Genomic DNA, 24,229 nt, shown 5'->3' on the forward strand with positions numbered 1-24,229 from the left:
AGTGTCGTTACATATCAAACAGACCCTGCATTGTACGTTCCATTATGTAAAAATATAATCACACATAAACTCACACTCTTGTCAGTTTTATTTTGAGCTTTAAATTGTAAATTATTTTTTGACAAAATTCATACTATATTTTCCGTTCAGTATTATGTTGCCTTGAGTAAATACGATTGAGTTTTGCTCAACTCGCTCTCTCGCTCTCTCTCTCTCTCTCTCTCTCTCTCTCTCTCTTTCTCTCTCTCTCTCTCTCTCGCTCTCTCCCTCCCTCCCTCCCTCGCGCACACACACACGCGCAAGGGCACCTACACGCGCATGCGCATCGGCGGTGTCGGTGCGCTTTCTTGTGGTCGACTCTCCAGAAGTTGTCGAGACTTCGGAGAGGAATGGCGGCCCTTCGCTCCCTCTTCGTGTGTCTCCCTGGTTTACTCCTCATGTGGAATGTTTCGAGTGGGGCTACGCTTTCGGGCAACAGGAGGAACGTCCAGGAACGATGTGGCTTCAAGGTAAATAAATAAATACATCACATTTAGGAATGTTGTCGTTGTTTAATGGCGTCACTTGTCACTCAACGCACGTTCAGGTGTCGCCGCATTTTTTAGTTTTTTTTTTTTTTTTACTGTCTTGACACAAAGAGGCTGCTTTATTTTGCGCGTAATACTTGATAACTTGAAGGTCAACTTGGCTTTTTTAAACGTTCTTCTTACATGGTGTGTGTCAGTTTACCTGTCGGAGTCTTGTTGCTTACCTTCCATGTGTCGAACTCCGCTCGAAAAAGTGGCCATAAAGATTAGTCACCGCTGTCCTAAACTTGTGAACATGTTGGCATTTAAAAAATAAATAAAAATCGGGGGACAATCATTTAAGAATGTCTGTTGCGTTTATTTTAAAAGAATGTTGAATCAATTATGCTTGTTTATTGCCCTCAATTTGGCTTGTGTGTAATTTAGTTAGCTAAATTGTTGAGCAAAATTCCAATGGAAATCACAAAACTTGTAATATTGTGATTGTTGCTGAATGTAACTTTTTTTTATATTATTTTTTTTGACTGAGCATGTTGAAGTCAATTGTACATGTTGTAAATGTTGGGGTGGGCGACCTGAAAGGCTTGAGGCCACCATCAATGGTTTTTGTGGCTTTGTGTGAATTGCAGGTAGTAAAAAAAAAAAGAAAAGAAAAGAAACGCTGACTTCCTGCCATTTGATGGCTTTCACTTGCTTTTGGGGGTCTCACAAGGATCACTGCAGACCCTGCCTGCCTGTGAAATGTGCTGCTAGCAGCTGCGCTTGCTAAAAACACATGTTTGGCAAGCATACGCTTCCAAAACTTAACAAATCTTTCTTTTCTTTCTTTTTTTTTTTTGAGAAAAAAAAAATCCCACATCTGATTTGACTTTGGTTGTTTTATCTGCACTCCAAGTTTTTGTTGCTCCGGGGGTTAAATGGTGTCCGTCTGTCTGTTATCTTCTGTGTGTGTGTCTGCACACAGGTGAGGTCATCATCCAATGCGTGTGTGCTAATGTTAGCTTGAGGTTGCAGTTTGTACTTCTTTGCATTTACTTTATGAAGATGGTTTTCAAGCATGTTTCAATAAATGCTCTAAAATAGCTCGATACATACTTGACGCACATCTTAAGGGTCGTATACGAGTACACGCTTCACTTGTATTGGACAATTTTGCGCGCTAGTAGAATGACTGACTAGTAATGTGTTTTTCAACTACTTTATGACATTTCTCTCGGAGTGTGACGATATATTGATATTGTGATAAATCGTGATACTTTGTCTCCCGATTACATTGATACGTCTATGCAAGTATCGCGATATTCGTGGTGAATATACAGCCACTATAATGGCTCCATTTTCCGTTACTTATTGAGCAATGACTTGGCGGGCCACTAGGGGGAGCGCCTCATAAGAGTGGTGGGGAAATGGACGCAAGTCTTCAGGCTGAAGAAGACTCATCAGCTTAGTTTTATTATTATTATTATTATTATTATTATTAGGGGTGTGAATTGCCTCGTACCTGACGATTCGATTCGTATCACGATTCACAGGTCACGATTCGATTCGATACCGATTAATCCCGATACGAATTTCTAAGTCGATTGTTGCGATTTTTTTTCATTCAAATTTAGAAAATACTAATCAGTAAGCTTGTAGAGTGTAAGATTTATATGAAAATGTATTATTTATTTATCTGAAATTTCAGTCTTATAGAGGTTGTAATCTGTTTCATGTTTAAACAGCATTAAAATAAAATATTAAGGCTTAATGTTCCGTTCATATAACATTCTTCCATGCTTAAGGTGTGAATCCTAAAAAAAAAAAAAAAAAAAAAAAAAAAAAAAAATCGATTTTGCCTATTATTGAATCGATTCGAGAATCGCGCGATGTAGTATCGCGATATATCGCCGAATCGATTTTTTTTAACACCCCTAATTATTATTATTATTTGGTAATTATATAAAATCTATATAATTGTTATATTGTGATTTTTTTATATATATATAATTATTTTTGCAAATGATAGCATTTAGTTGTATTTTTATTGCAGCCAAATTTTATTTTATTTTTTTTCCCCCCCTGTATGCCATGTCTAAGTGTTAGGAGCTTACCTTACCTTACTTTTTTTTTTTTTTCCTCCGTGTGTGTGCTGGTGCACGTTATCTGCATTTCCCCTTTTAGCCTTTGAAGTGTCGACTACAGGAAGCCTCACACTGTTTACCCGCTGAAACATTCCTTCCTGCAACAACCCCCCAGCCACCGTCCGTCCCATTCAAACACACGCACACACATTTCAAAGGCCGCTCAATGTGGGGGTTTGGGCCTTTGCTATTTAACAGGTGTGAAGTTGTTGGAGGTGTGTGCTGCACGTAGGTTAAAAAAAAAAAAGAAAACGAAAAAAAAGTGGACGACCTAATCAAAGAGGAATGTTATTTGCATGACAGGCCTGTAGGTGGCGATATGCCTTTCGTTAATTAACATTCAATTTACGTTCAGTGTTGCCCACTATTGCCTGTATGCCTTGCACTAAACATAACAGCTTGATTTTTATTGTCCATCTTCAAGCAAAATGACGCCATTATTCATTTTACTGAACGATGCGAGTTGTCGTAAAAGTACATTCGTCCACGCTAAGAAAGATAAAAGCTTCAAATAATGTGTTCAATTCTATTTAACTATGATATATATAATAAGTTTCAACTTCCTGACGTTAGCATAGTTAGCAAGCATGCTGTTGCCCTTATCGATGCGGCTAGCGCTAACGTTAGCTTAAGTACTGTCACGTTTGCCAAATCCTACCGTCTTTGAATTCTTGTGTGTGTAATCCTTTGCGAGATTGCATTGACTATAAGAAAACGGAATGCTGATACGATGATGACAGTCACAAATAACTGGACTCCTGATACTGCTAAATTGTTGACATTTTTGCCGCCCCATCAATGCTAGCATCTATGACGTATTGTGTTTGTGTTAGCGTTAAGCTAGCTGACTTGTACGAGAAATTTGGTTTGGCACAACATGGACTTGTTTTTGTTTTATCGGAAGCTTGAAGTGGAAATGCAAAAGTAGCAGTTTGGCCTTTTTTTTTTCGTTCACCATCACGCAATCATGTTCTCATCTTTTGCAACCAGTCTCAGTGGATCAGAGCTACTCCGACCCCCCCGGCTTAGATCCCGGCTTAGATATTCCGCTTGCTGGATCGTATTCCCTGCTTTCACCTGTACCTGTAACACTCGCCCTTGGAAAAAAAAAAGCAAAACATCCCCTTTGTGTGTTGAGCAAAGCCGGATGATCCTGCGGTTTTTCTTTTTCTCCCCCGCCCCCCCGTCGAACATCTGCAGGAGGAGGAGGAGGACGCGCAGGGAAAATCAAGGCCGCTTCCTCCTGGCCAGAATCGCAACTTTCCAGGCAGGTTCCTCGCCGTCCTGCCGGTCTCCCCCTGTACCGCCGGGGCTTGTATGTTTTTGGCATCAGGCAGCCTCGGCGTCCTTCCCGTGTGAAACTTGCGTGAAAATGTCTGGGTGGGCTTCGACGTCGGATTTCTGTCAGAAAATGATGCGGAAAACAAAACTCGGGAAGGAAAAGGGCGACGTGGTGCTGTCACTATCGAATATTTTAAGAAGCAATTAAATATCGGTTATTCCGTCGATTAACCCACTAATCGGATTCATTTCAACTTTGCATTAAAGTATGTTACAGAAGCATTTTTCCCCCGATTACTGTTTATTAACTCATTCACTGGCAGCCATTTTCACGGAAGCAACCCCCTTCGCTTCCAGCTCGTTTACTGGATTTTGACTGATTTTGCAAGGCCCACAGAATATTGTGTTCTATTGTTATAAAAACATGAAACCTACAAAAACAAAGATTAAAGTCTCTTCTTTCATCAGGAGAAAAAAAGTATATTTCTATCTGTTTCCATTTTTGGAGTAATTAGCATTAAAATATAGCTACATTTCATTAATATTCACATTCCTGGTGAAAATGCTGGCAAAAAGAGCTTGTTGCAACATGGCCCTGGTTGATCTCTTATACTCTGCTGCCACCTGCTGGCCGTTTTTGTAAATGCTACCATTGCTTCTCCTGTTCTCTGCAGTTGAGAGGCGGCATCAAAACTTTCTATATGCTCTTGCATAAAAAAACAAAAAAAAACATTAAATACGTCTTTGAGACACTTAAAACATTTAAAATAGAACGTATTTATTAGGGGTGTTAAAAAAAATCGATTCGGCGATATATCGCGATACTACATCGCGCGATTCTCGAATCGATTCAATAATCGGCAGAATCGATTTTTTTTTTTTTTTTTTTTTTTTTTTTTTTTTTTTTAAGGATTCACACCTTGAGCATGGAAGAATGTTATATGAACGGCACATTAAGCCTTAATATTTTTATTTTAATGCTGTTCAAATGTGAAACAGATTGCAAACTGTTTGTGTACAGTGGCTCACGGTTATAAGCCTCAAGTTTTAGATAAATATATTCATACAAATCTTACAGTGTACATGTACAAATTTACTGATAGTATTTTCTAAATTTGAATGGAAAAAAATCGCAACAATCGACTTATAAATTCGTATCGGGATTAATCGGTATCGAATCGTGACCATTCGTATCGGGATTAATCAGTATCGAATCGAATCGTGACCTGTGAATCGTGATACGAATCGAATCGTCAGGTACTAGGCAATTCACACCCCTAGTATTTATACGTTTTTGGAGCAAATGAGTTAACCAGTGATTGGTGTTTATTTCATACTTGGTATTCATATAGTGATTTAAAGAAAGAGGGATTGATGATGTACTATGTTGCAGGTTCGGTCATTGTTTTCCAAAGTAAAAAGAGACGTTTGCAAATGTCTTATTTTGATTAAACACTGAAGATAAGCAGTCTTCTTTCATTGAGGACTACAGATGTGCTAAAATCAGAGGATTTGGACAATGAAAAAAAAAATGGCTCCAAACAATTACTCGATTGTTAAAATAGTTGTTGATTAATTTTGTAATCGATTACTTGTCGATTAATCAGTTAATTTTGACAGCTGTAGCGACATGTATCAATGCCATCAGGGTCACTAAAGAAACTGTGATGGTATCAGATTGTGTGTGAGGGTTTTCCGCAACTCCCTTCTCCAGAAACTTGTGTAAAATTTTTGATTATCGTCATCGTCGCTTTGGATTTTTTTTTTTTTTTTTTTTTGAGAATATGACAAAGAATTACAGTATAATCTGTCATAGTGAGTCACGTGAATAAAAAAATACAACCTTTTTATTCCTGAAAAAAATGAAAAATGTACCTTTTATTCTGTAAAAGATGTATTTTGTTATCTAAAAAAAAAAAAGTGCACTTTTTTTTGTTTTTGTAATATGTGTGTGTGTGTTTTTTTTAAATCAGCTTTTAATTGGGCCAAAGCTAAGTAAACTGACTCTTATAGTTTTTTTATTTTTTTATTGGTGCGCTGGTACTGTTTGTAGAATTACAAAAAAAACAGCACCAATTGATTTGTTGCAATTTAATTTGGGGCACCCCAAGCTACGGTTCGTGGCCCCCAGTCAGTTTGAGAAGTACATGTTTGCTTTCATTCGTTATCCAATGAATGGTTTGATTAATTAAACGTTGTTTCTTCCTTGCGTGTATGGAATGGAGGTTTTGTTCTGAGTTTTTTTTGGGGGGGGTAAAGGAGTCACGATCTCAGCAGGACGTTGTCGAACTGTTGGGGGGGGGGGATTATTGAGGATCAGTCATGCAGGAGGTGGAAGCTGCACGTTTTGTTCCTGTTGGTGGGAAATCTCTGCTTGGCTGAACACGTGCACACGATTCTTTCTTCAGGTTGCATTGTTGCACCTCACTTTTGTGCGCACTAATTCCTTCTGCGCAGCTGATGATCACAGCTTTTTACTCGGAGAAGTTTTCTCTTTTATTTTCAACGAAACACATGCGCACCCACTTGGGGGAAAAGACTTGCCGACCTCATGACAACTCCAGATGTGTCTGGAAAATAAATGCAGGAAGAAGGAAGGTCCTGCATTCCGGTGCCGTTTTTTTTTTTTTTTTTTCCCCCCTCCCCAGAATGCAAAGTGCACCGGGATTACCTTCTTACATCAGCAAAGATATGAACAACAACTGGTCAAAGACAAAAAGTAAATCAAGACCGTTTTTTTTTTTAATCAAAGCTAAACAAACATTTTCCACCCAAAAGTGTTTTTGGGGCTTGAACGCGCACATCTGGAAGCGAGATCCACAAACAAGATGGAGCTGGACGGACATAATTGAGCCACTTCCTGTTTTAATCAGATTCCTCCTTCTCCTCTTTCCTTGCCCTGCAGGGCCCGTTGATTGTTACCTCTTCCGTCATCCCTCGCTCTTTACTTCCCTCCATCTTTCCCACTTTCCCCCCCTCGCAACATCGCTGTGATTAATCGCCCACCAGCTCAGGCTGCAATTAGTTGGCTGATTAGCTCAGGAAGTTGTTTGGGGGATTCCCCCAGGGGAATTCTGCTTAGCTTTAGCCTTCTTTAACCTCAAGCATTTGCCTCTCATCTTCTGTTTTTTTTTTAACATACATATTTAAGGAGTCTCGGGGTCAATTCTGCCCAAAAACCAACAAGGAAGTCAACAATTTTGGTTTGAAGCAACCGTTTTGGGTGAATTCCAAGCAAACGGCTTCTTGGGAATCTGCTCAAATGTGACCCCTGTATGCAACGAGCCGCACAAAAAATGGATTGGACACGTCTGTTGCAAGCAGACGCATAAAAAAAATAAATATAAAAATCTCATGGTCTAATGCCTCAAAACCAACAGGAAGTTACTCGCGCTACAGTTTGAAAGTTTAAAAAAAAAAAAAGAAAGAAAGAAAAGCAGCCCTTTAACGCACTAAAAAAAGTCTCAAGGACCCATGCTCAAAATTGAATAGGAAGTCGGCCATTTTGTTTTTAAAGAAGCCGCTAGTCACTCAAAATCAAAGACTAAAATTAAGGAGATTTTTGCTGTAAATAGTTTTAGTACGTTTTCTAAACATAAAATCTAGATTGTTTTCGTTTTTTTTTTTAGAAAGCATTTTCGTTTTTGTTTTATTTTGTTAACGAAATTGTTATTTGAATTTTAGTTTTAGTATTTTCGTTAGTGTTAGTTAACTAAAATAAGCTTGCCAACTAGCTGTGTGTGGACATGTTTTTGCGGCACAGTCCTTGCCATCCCATCTTTTTGTGGACATTTTATTTTGTGTGCGTTTGTGTTCATGTCTTCTTGTGTGTCACTAATTGATCCCGTTTTTTTTTTTTTTTGTGAGGGCATTTTATTTGTGTTTTTTTTTTTTTTTTTTTTTTTGTGAGCGCTTCATCAAAGGCTTGTTTGATGGTTCACTGGTGGCGTCGGCGTGTGCGATTTTTGGCTTGAGGGCAACGAGGGTCTTCACAACCGCTTTATAACGACAAACACGTGCATTCACGCGCCGAATGGTGAGTTACAGTGGCTGCTAATGGGCATCACACGCACAGTGGGACATCTGTCCGATTGCTTTCAGGTGCTTGCGTGCGCTTGTTGTGTACGCGTTGCAATTGTCTGACACCTCCTAACAAGCCAGATGGTGTGTGTGTGCGTGCGCGTGCGTGTGCGCGCGTCTGACGCGACAAGCAGGTCAAAGTCGTAAAAGTGCCTCAAAGGTGTATGGTGCATCGTGAGTAACTGCCTCGGGGGGGGGGGGGGAAACACATGGGAGCGAATGTGAGAGTGCGCGTAAAAGCGTAGCTTCGCAATTTCACACAGACCACTTCACGCAGGCGCCCTGCAAAATGGTGGCGTCAGAGCCGGTTTCAAACGTATTGATCCGCCTCGGCCTTCCTTGACAAAGATGAAATTCCAGGCTGCATCAAATGTTTTGATTTTTGTACTTGTGATTGTGAATATATTAAAAATAAATAATAAATGTCCTTTTATTTTTTGTTTTGTTTTTGTTTTTGTGTCTTTCAAACACACGCAGATGCAGTCCGGGGCCGATGGGGGTCGCAGGTTGGCCGTCACGCTCAGAAGCGACAGTGAGTTTCACTTTCAGATTTTATTTAAATTAAACTAGAAGTGCAAAAAAATAAATAAATAAATAAATAGTGAAATCTACGACTACGTATTAGGGCCATACAATGGTGTATTAAGGCCACGTACAAATATTTTTTTTTTAGGGGGCGGGAGCAATATGATGAGAAAAAAGTGGCAAATTTTCCACTTTATAAAGCACACTTTATAAACTCTCAAATTTGCCACTTTCTAAAGTGGCAAATTTGCAATATATTTTTTTTTTCTCTGAATATTGCCTCCGCCTTTAAAAAAAAAACAAAAACAAAAAAAAAAACTTATATGTGGCCCTAATACGTTGTCGTAAAAATCAGAGTTCAGCACATCATTGTTGTTTTCCTCTCATGTTCCCCTTAGATGCCCCCTACACACGCGCACACACACGTGCACACGCACACTTAAAGACCCCCGCTTCCTCCTCTTTTGTGCTTTTGCGGGTACAAGTCAAGTTCCTGAGCCACCGTGTCCGATTCCTGGCCGGCCGCCCTTTTGTCCGTGACCGTGAGCGAGACGCACACTCACGTCTCCCTTTTGTGTGTGTGTGTGTGTGCGTGTTCAAATCTGCACGATTGACTTTTTTTCAAACAAACTTGTTGTTGTTGTCACCGTGGAGGTTTTAAAATGGAGATACGGTTTCGAGACATTGTTACGGTTTCCAGTGAATGTTTCAAGACAAGGTTATGCTTTCAAGGCCTCAATCCAGGTTTACAGTTCAAAAATTTTGGTTTTAAATGATTCGATGATGTGATCGATTTCTAACTGCCTTGGTAGAGGTCACACTCGTATGATGTTGTGAATAGCGTGCAGGTCAGGGTTCAGAGGTCGGCTATCTATGCAATAAAGAATCAAGCATGAAAGAAAAGAAAAAAAAAGTGTAAGGAAGGAAGTTTAATCCGCAGCATGCAGATCCGAGCCACTTTTTACATGACAATAACGCTTTGTGCAAGGCTACTCGTGTGTGTGCGTGGACACACCTCACTGCCTCTTCTTCCCCTCGGATGAAGAATGTGTTGGCAGTGATGTCATGGAAAGGCGATCAAATGAACTTTGACCCCCTGAGTCGGTCACAGATGATCGGCTGTGATGACATCGGGGAAAAAAAAAAGAAGAAAGTTTGAATAAACGTGCCATTAACTTCAAACGGCAATTATGATGAATGAATTGAATTGCGAAGCACTGAATTTCGTGTTTCTCGACAAAACTGTTGCTTGACTTCCTGTTTAATTTTTGGCATTGAGACTTTTTTCGATGTTTTGTCATGGTAAAAGTGTTGTGGCTTGTGAGTTAACGGTTGCTTTCAAACCAAAATGGCTGACTTCCTGTTCGTTTTCCAGCAGGAGTAAAACAAAAAAAAAAATCAGAAAAAAATAATAATAATAAAAAAAAATGAAGCTCCCCAAAAAATTAGAAGGAAAAACAGGAGATATTTTTCCCCAAGTGAATGTAATACGCATTTTTAGTTAGTTGTATTTTATTATTTTTTTTCAAACTTTTGAGGGGCCGTATTTGTGTTAAAGTACTTGGTTGCTAACCATGATGCTAATTAGCTTAGCATCTGTTTGACCTTCTCCTTTAGCCCTGAACGTGACCCTCCTCCTCCTCCTCCTCCGTCTTTTCGGAAGCAGATCAGTGACTCGTGTCGCATCCGCCCGACCTGAAAGCGTTCCTCCATCCTTCCTAAAGCTGCAGGACGCACCAACCCCCTTTTCCCCCTTCTTCACTTCCATCAAAGAGGAGCAGCGAGTCGTGTCTGAGCTCCCGCCCTCCATCCTCTCCACTCCTCGAGCTTCGTTTTTTTTTTTTTAAGTTTTACCACACAAAGACTCTGATTGTTCACAATGTGCTTTCCGAGATTGGGTTAGGGTGTCAAGCCGTGATTTCAAGCAAAGGGTAGGGTTTTAAAGAACTGGTTAGTAAGTCAGGATGTAAAAATGCTACGTTAGCTTGTTACGCTAACACCAATGTTGGTGTTTTTTTTTTTTTTTTCCCCCCCCAGACTGCTCGTTGAACTCGCCGCAGGGCAAACACGTCATCCACGAGGTGGCCAACGTCTCCTTCACGCATCTGGCCTGCGACCAGCAAGCCGGAGTCGTGGTCCACTGGTCTGCCAGTCCGCTAGGTGCGCTATCGCTACCTCGTTACCTGTGTGTGTGTGTTTGTGGCATCTCCTCACAATGACTACCAAACCTGACCCTGTCTTGAAAAACCTTATTTCAAAATCCTAACCCTGTCTTGGAAGCACGATATTTGCTTCAGACACTATTGAAACCCTAACCCAACCTAGGAAAACACTTTAAACATTTTAAAGCCTAATTTGAAACCTTAACCCTTCCTTGAAACCTTCATTTCTGCATTAAACCCTACTTTGAAGCTAACCTTGGCTTAAAACTCTAAATTGAAATGCTAACTCTATTCTTAAACCCTGATTTGAAACCCTTAACCTTAGCATGTTTCACATGTAAGGATATAAACGTATGTCGCTTTGATCGGCACTCGCTTACCTCCATGTTGAATGCCAAGGAATGTGAGTGCGCATTTTTTGTGCGTGCGTAACCTGACGCTCCCGACCGTGACAATGCAGCCTGTTGTTTTGTTTTTTTTCCCCCCACCGAGAGACCCAAAAAGTATTTTGGCGTCCCGACGATGGCCGAACAACGAGGCGTCTCTTTTCCGTCCTCCCTTCTGTCTTCCCGCTCACTCAGCGTCCTACTTTTGCCGGCACTTCAAAAGAGGCTGGCATTTTTTTTGCCTGATGAAATAATAATTGAAATCATTTCATCATTTCATATTTCAGCTTGTGTTCTAGCTGTTCTGCATGTCCTTTCCTTGCTTTTTTTTAATTTAATTGAGTTTGGAAAATAACCTTGCAAAATATGTAATTAGTGAACTCACAATTCTCAGCCAAAAACAAATGGCCTTGCCAAAATTATACTCCAAATTCTGCTTAGCAGCAACTCCAGAGAGATTTGTTTGAATTTTGTACAGCAACAACAGTGGCCCAGCTTTAAAAATGACAAAAAGAAAAAAGTGAAAAGTGATGCAAGAAACAACAACTACAAGTAGTCGGAAATTCTGTTTAGAAGCAAAAGTGGCTGATCAAAGTTTGTGTCAAACTAATACCTGGCAACAAGTGGTCTGAAAAATGTTAATTTATTGGTCTAAAAATCCTGCCTAGCAACTGACCGAAATTTAAATGGAATCCTGCCTAGCAACCAGCAGCTGAGCAAAATTTGTATTTGTTGAATTTAGAATTCTGCCCAGCAAGGAGTTGTCCTCACTTTTCATTTCTTTTTTTTTTCTGGGCGACTTGGAATTCTGCCTAGCAACAAGCAACCTTGCAAAATTTGTTGGAATTTTTACCAGCATCAGTAGTGGCTGAGAAAATATATTTATTATGTATTTAATGTGCAATTTTACCTAACACACAAAAAGTTATTATTTATGAATTAATTTTTGGTGTGATGCGTAAATGTATGACATTACTAATAACTAGGGATGTAACGATATCAAACATCACGATACGTTATCACGATATGAAGGTCATGATACGATAATTATCATGATACAAAAAATCACAATATTGTTAAAAAAAACAAAAAAACAACAACTCATACTTAAAATAAAAAAAACACTATCTCCAGCAATGGAAAATATAAAAATATTGTAAATTAAATATATATTGAGGCACTTACTTGCTAATGCACACAATGAGTTCCTCCACATATTGGCTTGCTTCACAAGCATATTACGTTCCCCTTCATCTGACCATTAGCGTGGATTTGAAACCTAGAAGGGCCAAAACATGCCTTGCGAAAATTAAACTGCACTAAAATACTAGCCACCAGAGGGTGCCAGAGCAGCACAAATGGAAATCAACCTGAACAGATGTGCTGCTTTTAATATCGTGACATGACGACGATATATTGCGGGAAATATTTCACCCATTATAATGTCTGCACACTTTTTTTTTCTTTTTTTTTTTTTTCAGGTCACGTCCACTTTGCAAATGCGTCATACAGTCTTAATTCAAATCATCTGCGATTCTCTTCAATCATGTGATTTCTATGTGTTGAATCTCGCTGAGTGACGCCATTGGACAGAATTTGATGTCAATCAGCACCACAAAGAATTCATATCTGGCCACATTACTTTTATTTTTTTTCCCACTGATACACATTTTGGAAGCAACTGTGGCTGAGGTCAAAAACGCGAGAAAGTCTGTCATTAAAGGAGTGAAGGACGGACAGAAGGAAGGAATTGGGAACGGTGCCCAGGAATCCGCCCGGAGACGGGAAAAACCTGTTGGGCTGTCTGGCTAATGAGAACAACATGTCCCGTGCATGGAAAGCTCTCATTACAAGAGTCAAAAGAGGCTTTGAGGGGGGATGAAAGAGAATGAAGGTGGATCGGGGGGGCACAGGTGGAGGAACCTTGGTTGTGGTTGTGGGGGGGGGGGACATTTAGCGTGGACAACAAGAAGAAGCCGAGGGGGTAAAGCGCAATTAGGGGGAGGACGTTTGTCAAGGAAAACGAGCCACTTTCACACGGTGATCCTGCAAAATTTGGCATTGGAACGCTTGCCTTGTACACAGAACCCAGTGAAGTGAGGATTATTGGTACTGCTTGATCCTTTTTTTTTTTTTTTTTTAATTTATATATATATATATATATATTTTTTTTTTTTTCGGAGATAAAGCACAGCCACTGCAAACAGCAATATTTTACATTTTTAAATTCAATTTAATTTTAATTTAAAGTACAAAATAAAATAAATAAATAAATACATGAAATTAATACATTAAATAATAATAATAAAATTAATTAAAATTCAATTAATTAAAATAAGTTAAATTAAATTAATTGAATTTTTTGATTTGAAATTTTGATTTGGAATTTTTTTTGATTGGAAAATAAATTGAAATTTAATTAATTGAAATAAAAAATAATTGAAATTCAAATTAATAATAATCAATTAAATTAATACTATATTACAAATTAGAAAAATATATATAAATTAAATTCAAATTAAATTAAATGTAATTTAAAATTATTCAAATTAAAATTTTACTGCTTTATCCTTTTTGCTTAGTGCGGCTTACTGAGGAACCCGGAGTCTGTGTATGTCCATTGAGTTGAAGTAAAAAGTACAATTTGAAAGCGGTTTTTAAAAAAAAATCGTAACCATTTGTATTTCTTGAATTTGTAATTCTGCCGAGCAACAAGTGATGGTGGACGGATAGCTGAAGTTCCCTGCTGTGTTTGCGCAGGAATCGAACACATCAAGGGCTTCCGGGTGTATCTGGAGGACAAGAACCCTGACGGGAAACGATGTCAACATCTCGTCCTCAAAGACCCGCGACAGCTCAACTTCTCTTACAAGAGCACGGTGAGATTTTCACTACACTACTTGCAAATAAATTAGAGACAGAGAGACTGGAAGGGTCACAGAAAGCAGGCGATAACATTCCTGATCTGCTCAGCAACATCGGCGCAATGCATCCTGTCAGACCTTCAAAATAAAAGCACACAATACAATAAGTTTCACTGCATTTTTTTGGGGCCCGAATGCTAGCTTATTTAGCAATTGCACTCAATCAACAAGCAGAAAATGTAATATGACGCCAAAATAAATAATTCGAAGCAATAAGAACAGTTTTCATCCAAATATGTTTTTATTTGGAAGCGCATGTCTGATAGATTTCACCCAAAAGCCCACACTATTTGCAACTTTTTACGAGTAGCATTTAATGTAGTGAACGCATATCATATTTCTAAACCATTTATTTTTTTTTTGTTACAGAAGCTGAGCAGTCAGCCGTTCAGCGGCTTGAGCTTCGACACGGACTACATGGTCCGCGTTGTGCCTTTCCCCACGCTGATGAACGACAGCTTCTTCCCGCCCTCTTTCCTCAGGACAAACTGTAAGTGCAGTCGCTTTTCATCTTTAACTCGGCCCAATTAGTGTTTTAACTTGTGTGTGTGTGTGTTGTCACCTTGCAGCCTGTGAAGTCCTGCTGGGCTCAGAAAACCTGGTCTGTAAACCATGTAAGTTCCTCGCCGTTGTCGTCATAACCGTAAACGTGTTTGTGTGGCAGATAATGTGAAATAAGTATTAATTCCTTATTTTAAATGTTCAGTGATTTCCGTTTTTTGACTCTGAGCACATTTTATCACCAATATATGCGGTCATGATCCTAGTAATTCCAATGAGCTGACATCAGTGTTCTTGAAACTGTGTCCAAATATGGTCTCTTTTTTTTTTTTTTCTTTTCTTCTTCTTTTTCTTTTTGCACAAATCAATACGATTGGTCAATCCTCTGTTAGGTTTATGTATGAACCAATGGAAAGTGATAGAATTTGTTGAACTGGCTGAGAAGTAGTGTTAATTTTGTCTGCCAATTGTAAATTTAGTCTCAGTTTTAGTCCAATTTCAGTTACGCTTGTTAGGTTTTATCACAGTTAGTCAACCTCATCTCATTTTCATTTAGTCCATTTTTAGTCGATCATAAAACTAGCATTTTAGTCTTTATTTTAGTCCAACAAAACGTAATTTTATTCGTCTACACAACAAAAACTGAAAATGTTTTAGTCTAATTTTAGTCAGGACAACCATTTTACCCCTGTATATATATTTTTTTTGTCAGCAAATTATATTGAACCTTTTCGGAACTATTTCACATATTCATCTTTTTGATGAAAAACAACTTCACACACAATTGCAGTGACTACCATGGCTCCATGCTATGAGCTAGTAAATTCGCCAGCTAGCTGCTAGCCAGGTTTACGAATTGGCTACTGTGGTTCCATGCTATGAGCTATAAAGTTAGCCAGCTAGTAAGTTAGCCAGCTAGTAAGTTAGCCAGCTAGCTGATAGCCAGCTAGCTGATAGCCAGCTAGCTGATAGCCAGCTAGCTGATAGCCAGCTAGCTGATAGCCAGCTAGCTGATAGCCAGCTAGCTGATAGCCAGCTAGCCTGATAGCCAGCTAGCTGATAGCCAGCTAGCTGATAGCCAGCTAGCCAGCTAGCCAGATAGCCAGCTAGCCAGATAGCCTGCTAGCCAGCTAGCCAGATAGCCTGCTAGCCAGCTAGCCAGATAGCCTGCTAGCCAGCTAGCCAGATAGCCTGCTAGCCAGATAGCCTGCTAGCCAGATAGCCAGCTAGCCTGCTAGCCAGCTAGCCTGCTAGCCAGCTAGCCTGCTAGCCTGCTAGCCTGCTAGCCAGCTAGCCTGCTAGCCTGCTAGCCAGCTAGCCTGCTAGCCTGCTAGCCAGCTAGCCAGCTAGCCAGCTAGCCTGCTAGCCAGCTAGCCTGCTAGCCTGCTAGCCAGCTAGCCTGCTAGCCAGCTAGCCAGCTAGCCTGCTAGCCAGCTAGCCTGCTAGCCAGCTAGCCTGCTAGCCAGCTAGCCAGCTAGCCTGCTAGCCAGCTAGCCAGCTAGCCTGATAGCCAGCTAGCCTGATAGCCAGCTAGCCTGATAGCCAGCTAGCCTGATAGCCAGCTAGCCTGATAGCCAGCTAGCCTGATAGCCAGCTAGCCTGATAGCCAGCTAGCCTGATAGCCAGCTAGCCTGATAGCCAGCTAGCCTGATAGCCAGCTAGCCTGATAGCCAGCTAGCCTGATAGCCAGCTAGCCTGATAGCCAGCTAGCCTGATAGCCTGATAGCCAGCTAGCCTGATAGCCAGCTAGCCTGCTAGCCTGATAGCCAGCTAGCCTGCTAGCCAGCTAGCCTGCTAGCCAGCTAGCCTGCTAGCCTGCTAGCCAGCTAGCCTGCTAGCCAGCTAGCCAGCTAGCCTGCTAGCCAGCTAGCCTGCTAGCCTGCTAGCCAGCTAGCCTGCTAGCCAGCTAGCCAGCTAGCTGCTAGCCAGCTTTACAAAGTGGCTACTGTGGCTCCATGCTATGGGCTAGTAAGTTTGCCAGCATTATTTAGCAGTCGCATTAACATTATTGTTGAAATGTTATAGCCACTGGATTAATGAAAAATTATAACTATAATGTACTTTTTTTTTTTTTTTTTTTTTTTTTAAAACCTTTCACTGTGAATTCACCTACTGTCTGTCCCATGTTTTCGTGCTGTGTCACTTGGCAGTGTCGTGACAGGGATAAGACAGATTAGCGGAGACAAGATTTTCAAGACAAAATCATATAAATTTTCGTCTCGTTTTTCTTCATGAACTAAAATGTCCAGAGATTTTATTCTAGTTTTTAATAAGTGATGGACATTTTCGCCTCGTCTTCATTAGTCAACAAAAATGCATACTGATTTAGTCCCAGTTATTGTTTATTAATGAGGGTTTTAGTTTAGTCTAGTTTTAGTCCGTTGAAAAATATGTGTTGACGAAATGATTTTTGTTTAGTTTTTGTTGGTGAAATTAACACAACTGAGACGTGTCGGCTCAAGATTACGATTTTTCGTTGGTTGCAGTCTGGAAGCCGAAGACGCTGAGCGTGTCGCAGCTGGGCTCCGAGCTCCACGTCAGCTTCGAGCAGGCCCCGCCTTCCTTCGCCTTCAACTTCTACTACGTTTACTACAAGCTGCGCCAGGACGGACCCTTCAGGCTGCAGCGCTGCAAAGCCGTACGACCACACGGCGTCCGAACGCGTCCAAACATTGCGCTCGAAAGTCGGCTTGATGCGAATGAAATGTTTTTTTTGTAGGACAGCAAGCAGATGAAAAGCACGTGCATCCTGCAGGACGTCACGCCGGGGACCTACACAATCGAGGTACACGCGCGCGTCGCTTGTCAACTGCCGTGCTCGTCACCTTTTGTAACGTGAATTTATATTTTGGGTGTGGCAGTTACGAGATGAAAGCAACACCACCAGGAGGCAGACGCAGTTTTACGTCAGCCAAGGTGAGACGAACACAGTTCTTGTTGCATCCCCCAACGAGTTGTCGACACTGGCTAGATTTTTTTGTTTGTTTAGAATTTTATATACCAAATTTAATTTACTGCTATATTTAATTAAAAAAAAAAAACACCTTTTTTTTTTTTATGAATAGAATTATTGGGAATTATTTTGTAAAATATATCTATATTTAAATTTCATATAAAAATAATCAAAAAAATGACTTTCTTTTTTTACCAAAACATTTAATTTATTGCTAAATTTAATAAAGGTTTTTTTTTCACATTTTTTTATAAATACAATTGGGAATTATTTTGTATTTCTAGGTATAAATATTTTGTAAATTTCATAATCTGAAAATGACCATTTTTTTTTTACCAAGTACATTTAATTTTTTAATTCTACATAATTTCATAATACATATTATAATTCATAATACATATATTAATAATTTATTTAAAAAGTAATAAAAATAAAACTTGTTTTACTTTCTTTGACATTGTTTTAAGTTCTGCAAATAAATATTTTATCTGAACTTTTATTAATTGTAACAATTTCATGATTAAAAATAAAATGAAATTACATGTTCATAAAATTACGTTGTCAAAAAGTATTTAAGATATATTGATCACTATTTTTACTGACCAGTAACATTTTTATCTTTCCCATTCATACAATGCAATAATAAATAATTTTGACTACATTTAGTAATGCCTGCAATTTAAAAAATTATTTATTTATTTTATTTTTATTTTTTTTTTTATTTTTATTTTTTTTTTTTACAAAATATACAGAGAGGGTTGCTCAGTGTATCGGTCCTACAAAAGTACCACGATACTCATCTTAAACAAACGATACCACATATTTTTTACTCAACATTAAAGTCAGAATTTTGGTATCATGACAACACTATTTGTACCTGTGTATGTAATACGTTAAAACGGTGTGTTTTTTTGTTTTTGTTTTTTGGTCACGCTACAGTGCACTCCCCGTGGGCGGGGCCTATCCGCGCCATGGCCATCACCGTGCCGCTGGTCATCATGTCGGCCTTCGCCACGCTCTTCACCGTCATGTGCCGTAAGAAGCAGCAAGGTGAGAGTAAAAAAAACCTTTTTCACTTTTATTACCCGTCGCGGAAGGCAAAACAGAAAGTGTCTCTTTGAAGTGACATCAGGAAAAGCCAAACCGTTTGAAATGTTGCTCGGTGCACTGACGACTCCCCCCCCGCACGTTAGAGAACATCTACAGCCAGCTGGACGAGGAGACCAGCGAATCGTCCAATCAGAGCGCGGCGTTGAGCGCCGAGAGGCCGTGGCCCCGCCCCAAAGTCTTCATCTGCTACTCGGACCGCGACGGAGCCAAGCATGCCGGAGTCGTCCAGAGCTTTGCCTACTTCCTGCAGGACTTCTGCGGCTGCGAGGTGACGAGACGCGAGGGGGGGCAACTCCCGCCTGTTTTATTTTCTTTTTTTACTCACCTTTTTTTGTCCTCACCTGTCTGTCAATTCACGTTGGCGGTCAGGTGGTGCTGGACCTGTGGGAGCATCTGGAGATGTGCAGGGAAGGTCAGATGTCGTGGCTCAGCCGGCAGCTGGACGAAGCCAACTTTATCATCACAGTCTGCTCCAAAGGACTTCGGTACATCCTCCTTCTTTTAAATTTAAAAACAAAACAAAACAAAAAAACATGGGAGTGATGTCATCTGAAGGTGCTTTTCTATTGGCTGCTGCTAGATGACGTCACTTCTGTGTGACACATTTTTAAAACGTCCCTTTTCCGGTTAATATCAAAATAAATCTACTTCAAACCACATTTAAATGGTTACTTGGACTCATTGAGCCATTTTCAGCAATAAAAAGTTAATATTTTTTCTAGAATTAATGTGGTAACTTCATTATTTTTCATGTACAATTAATACCCTTTAAAAAGTAATTTTTCTACTTGCTGTCAACTGATGATGACATCACGTGTGCTGAGGACGTAGGTAACGGCCAATCATGGCTCACCTGTTTTCTGAGTTTGGTCAGTAAACTGAGCCATGATTGGTCGAATTTTTATATATATATATATATTTAAAAAAAAAAGAAGGAACTTTTACATTAACTCTAAATTTACGCATTTTGACACCCCTAATATTTTGCTAAATGTGTACTTGCGTTTCCTGCCACTTGATGGTGGAAAAAACACTCCAAATGTAAACGTTTCCTTTCCATCTGCTGGCCTCATATCAAATGAATTGCTCTTTTTTTTTTTTTCTTTTTGGTGCAGCTACTTCGTGGAGAGGAAGAGCCGGCGAGGAAAGACGCCGGTGGGCCGCCGCGGCGACGTGGGTTGTCCGCCGGTGGGGCCCGGCGGCGACCTGTTTGTGGTGGGCGTGGCCATGATCGCGGAGAAGTTGCGGCAGGCCAAGCGGCAGGAGAGCGAGGAGCGAGGCCACGCCCCCGAGCTCCATCGCTACATGGCCGTCTACTTCGACTATTCCAGCGAGAACGACATTCCCACCGTCCTCAGTCTGGCTCCCAGGTACTCGAGATCGGATCGGATCGCACGTGCTCGTTTTGTGGCCAGGGGAAGCTTTCAATAGTTTCTGTTAATTTTAATACAAAAAAAATGAGCATTTTAGCTCAATAGCTTGCAGGTCATGTGACCTATTTACTCCAAATTAGTGTGGAACAATAGGTTGATTTTAACCGTAACTTCTGCTATAGGGACACATTAAAATGTTTTTCAATGTATTTCACTAAAAACTGACTCATCAGGGTGTATTAGCCTTTAATCTAAAAAAAAAAAAATCAAAAAATGTTTTGGGGTGCGTTGTCTTATTCTTTCAAAACATTTAAATTAATCATAATAAATGTTTATTTGTAGTTCAATTATATCAAAAACAGTAAATATTTTAAAATTTAATTTAATCATAAAAATAAAATATAAATATTGTTTTAATTTTAAACATACACTAATTACAATTATTTTGTGTCTACTTATATTTTATTACTAAAAATAAATTAACCATAAAATATAACACTTAAATATAAGTTAGCATTTATGTTTGAATTATTTGGCTCAAGTTTATTACATAAATATACTATATTATTTATTTGACTCAATTTTTTTTTATGTAATATATATATATATATATATTGTAATTATATATTTTGTTTTGTTTTATACAACATATGTAAAATACAATATTCAGTGTTATTTACAAATCATCAGTGTATATTAACCTTTAATTAAAAAAAAAAAAAATTGCTGTTGTGTTCTTACTCTTTCAAAACATTTAAATGTCATTTAATCAAAATAAATGTTTAATTTTATCTCAATTATATAAAAAAAAATATTATTTTAGAATGTATTTAATATAAAATAAAATGTTGTTTTACTTTTAAACAGACACTAAAATAATTGTGTCTATCTATATTTTTTATTAAAAATAAATGAACCCTAATATATATATCACTTATTTTAAATATAAGTTACCATTTATGTGTAAATTATTTGGCTCAAATTTATTATATAAATATAGTATTGACTCAAATTTTTTAAAATGAAAAAATGTAATGTAATATCTATTTGTTTTTGTTTTTACATTTAAAATACAATATTCAGTGTTAAACAATTAAATTAATTGAATTAAATTTACTATGAATGAGAATACAGAAGTTATATAACATTCTTACTCTTGCAAAGATGTTTCCATGATCACACTTGTCAAATTGTATAAATGATGAATTTGCAAACAATCGTCATATATTTCTGTTTGAATTTCTAAAACGAGTCATCTCGGTTTCCTCGTGCGTTGTCTTGTAAAATGTCGCCATTTGATCCTCGAATGATTTCTGTGTGTTTTTGTTTTTTTGCGTGTTGAGGTTCAAGCTGATGGACCAGCTGCCTCAGCTGTTCGCTCGCCTGCACTCGGGGCGCTCGGGCCTGGCCGAGCGCGACTCGCAGCCGCTCAACATCTCACGCAGGAACTACTTCCGCAGCAAGTCGGGCCGCTCGCTCTACGTGGCCATCTGCAACATGCACCAGCACATCGCCCAAAACCCGGACTGGTTCCAGAAGCCCGCCGCCGCCCGCTCGTCGCCTCCACTTACCCGGGACGACGAGGCGCCCGCCACCTCGTCCTCCCGGCCGGACGGCGGCCTTCTTCTGAACGAGGTGCTGGTGAAGACGCCCGGGAGCGGCGAGGGGGGGGCGCCCAGGAAGAACCTGCTTTCGCTCGCCCCCGCCCCCGCCTCCGCCGTCAGCTGCAACCTCGGCCTTGGACCCGGTCTCGGTCCCGGTTCTCTTCCCAGTCTCGCTCCGGCGCTTCCGCAGCGATCTCCATCTGGGCTGGAACGCACCTCCAGGTAAATACAGACACCCGCCCAGCTTGTCTGTGAAATTTCACTTTTGTAAAGCACTATAATGACAAACAAATGCCACCAGATGGCAGCATTGCGTCGCTTTGAATTTGAGATCAGCACAAGCTTTTGAAAATTGGATGTAAAATAGTTTTAGATCTTAATTCACCAATTTTGCCCCTCCCCCATAAAGGTAGGGGCACAGTATGGAATTGGAGAAAAAAAAAACCAAAACTCTTGCAACAGCCACATGAATAGGAAACATTAACATAACTCAAATATTTGCACATGTGGTCGGGAAGTGGGTAATTTTTTTTTTTTTTTTATGAAATTATAAAAGTTGTCAATTATTTTCAGTATTCACAGGCTGGCCCAGTCCACTTGTACTATGCTTCAAAAATATCAATGACATCATCATACTTAAATTTCATCATGATAACATTGAATAGAAAAATCAAGGTCGCGTCTTAAACAATAAATATGATATAAAATATTGTCGTGTCTCTCATTTAGAACCTCCTCCGTAATCTTCCCGGAGGAACCGTCCCGTTCACCGCGCGTCCTCCAGGACGAGGAAGAGGAAGAGGAAGAGGAAGAGGACATCCCCCCCGTGGAAGCGGCGGGTGGCCCCGCCTCCCCCGAACCGCCGCCGCCACCGCCGCCCCCCCGCGACTCGGGCATCTACGAGTCGTCGGTGCCGTCCTCGGAGCTGTCCATCCCCCTGATGGACGACGGGCTGTCCCACGAGCACGCCGACTCCTCGTCGCTGGCGGAGAGCGAGTCGTCCTCGTCCGGTTTGGGTAAGCCGGCGCGTCGATTGGACGCCGCGACCGGTTAAGTCTCGCATCTTCATAAATGTTTTTATTTGGTTTGTCGCGTAGGAGACGAGGAGCCGCCGGTTGTCGCGTCTCTGGGCTGCGGCGCCCCCACGGTGTGTCAAGCGGAACTGCACCACTTTGAGCCAAACGCGGGGCTGGAACCCGTGGCCTCGCTGTAACCGGCCCAAATTCTTCGATGTACATTCTGGGATGTCAGTAACCATGGCGACCCGTGTGAAGGACGACGCGTTTGGAACTTTTTTGCGTGTGTGTTTTTTTCCACGGTTTTGTGGTGCCTGCGGACTGATTTGGGATTTTCCTTCTTCCTCAATTTCTTCCGTTCCGGGAGGACGTCGGCAGAGCAGAAACATCCTCAGTGCAGGATATGTGGCACACACGCACTTTTTTTCCCCACGCCGAAAAGTCGTTTCTGAGGAATTCACACTTGACAGCGGTTGCCAAAGTTTGTTGAAAAATGATTTTGATAAACATTTAAAGACGTCGTGTGCTCCTGCTAACCTTTCTTGCTAATTTTGAACTGAAAACATTTGCAAAAGGGACACAAAAGTGAAAAAGGGACTACAGCATTTACCACTTGTATATAGATTTTTTTTTATTATTATTTTGCCAGAAATTTCTGTTCTAATTATTTTTTTCTAATTTTGTTTCTCTGCATTGACTAGAAATGTACTGTTTTATAGTACTTTAAATGTAGGAAATAAATGTAAAAAAAAAATCACATTGAGCTTGGCGAATTCCCAGTTTCAATTTGAAACATTTTTTTTTTTTTTTTTAACCAATATTCATTTGAAAAAAATATAGGCAAGTTATTTTTCAATCTTAAAAATAAAAAAAATAGAACATTTTTAATTTTGTTTTAATACAATGTTTTCATTTACATATATTTAATTTATTATTATTAAAAATAAAAAATTAAACTGTTCATTTTTTAAATAGTCTTAATTTAAAAAAAATACAAAATATTTCATTTTAATAATACATTTATATCTGAATTATAAAAATGCTTGTTATTGCGTAATATTGTAATTATTCATTTTTTTTAAACAAGTTTACATTTTTGAAAATATTTTTGTACTAATTTTAATAACAAATATTTTTATTTACATAATTTTTTCTTTAAGGCTTATTATGAACTTCTTTTATTCAATGAAATAATTACTGGCCAATCAGCAGCGACCGGGAAGGCGGGACTTCAACCGAAATCCACGTCCCAGCGAGGGGAAGGAAAGCATGCCGACTGAAGAAGCGTGTTATGTCGGTCTGTGATTTGCTTTGAGCAGGCGAGACGAGACAAGAAAGAAATGAGATTTGCTCGTCCCCTGAAGGGGAAAACAAACAAAAAAACCCGCAACAGACAGCCGGCGTGGTGGCTTCAAGAAAACATGTCGAACTTCACAATAAAAGTATTACAAGAAAATGGTAGCCCACGTTATTTTTTTTCCTCCTAATATTTTTCTGCTTTACTCATAATGTATGGGATTATTTCATCCAATTAAAAAAAAATATATTTTTTCCACTTTTTAATGTGATTTGTTTAGTCTTATTTGTATTTTTTAAGGTGATTTAATTGGATTGAAATTTTCCTATTTGTTCAAATATTTTAGCATTTTTTTCGTTATTTTTGT

General features: G+C 39.5%; 1 protein-coding gene across 3 annotated transcripts; it reads left to right on the forward strand.

Annotated features, from left to right (window-relative positions):
- Nucleotides 1-317: 317 nt before the first annotated feature.
- il17rd (interleukin 17 receptor D) lies at nt 318-23,085 on the forward strand. Of its 3 annotated transcripts, none has more exons than XM_077528683.1 (16): nt 318-509; nt 8,489-8,543; nt 10,574-10,696; nt 13,845-13,963; nt 14,378-14,498; nt 14,578-14,622; nt 16,996-17,147; nt 17,229-17,294; nt 17,371-17,425; nt 18,402-18,512; nt 18,656-18,840; nt 18,942-19,057; nt 19,688-19,942; nt 21,289-21,771; nt 22,279-22,565; nt 22,647-23,085. In XM_077528683.1, exons 1-16 carry the CDS (start codon nt 390-392, stop codon nt 22,760-22,762), a joined length of 2,409 nt encoding a protein of 802 aa, XP_077384809.1. In that variant the 5' UTR covers nt 318-389; the 3' UTR covers nt 22,763-23,085. The 3 variants fall into 3 exon arrangements, with proteins under 3 accessions (XP_077384809.1, XP_077384811.1, XP_077384810.1); XM_077528684.1 differs by lacking the exon at nt 318-509 and adding an exon at nt 3,855-3,917; XM_077528685.1 differs by lacking the exon at nt 8,489-8,543 and having other exon boundaries at nt 343-509.
- The last annotated feature ends 1,144 nt before the right edge of the window (nt 23,086-24,229 follow it).

Source organism: Festucalex cinctus, chromosome 8 (genome assembly GCF_051991245.1).
Source record: "Festucalex cinctus isolate MCC-2025b chromosome 8, RoL_Fcin_1.0, whole genome shotgun sequence".
NCBI lineage: Eukaryota > Metazoa > Chordata > Actinopteri > Syngnathiformes > Syngnathidae > Festucalex > Festucalex cinctus.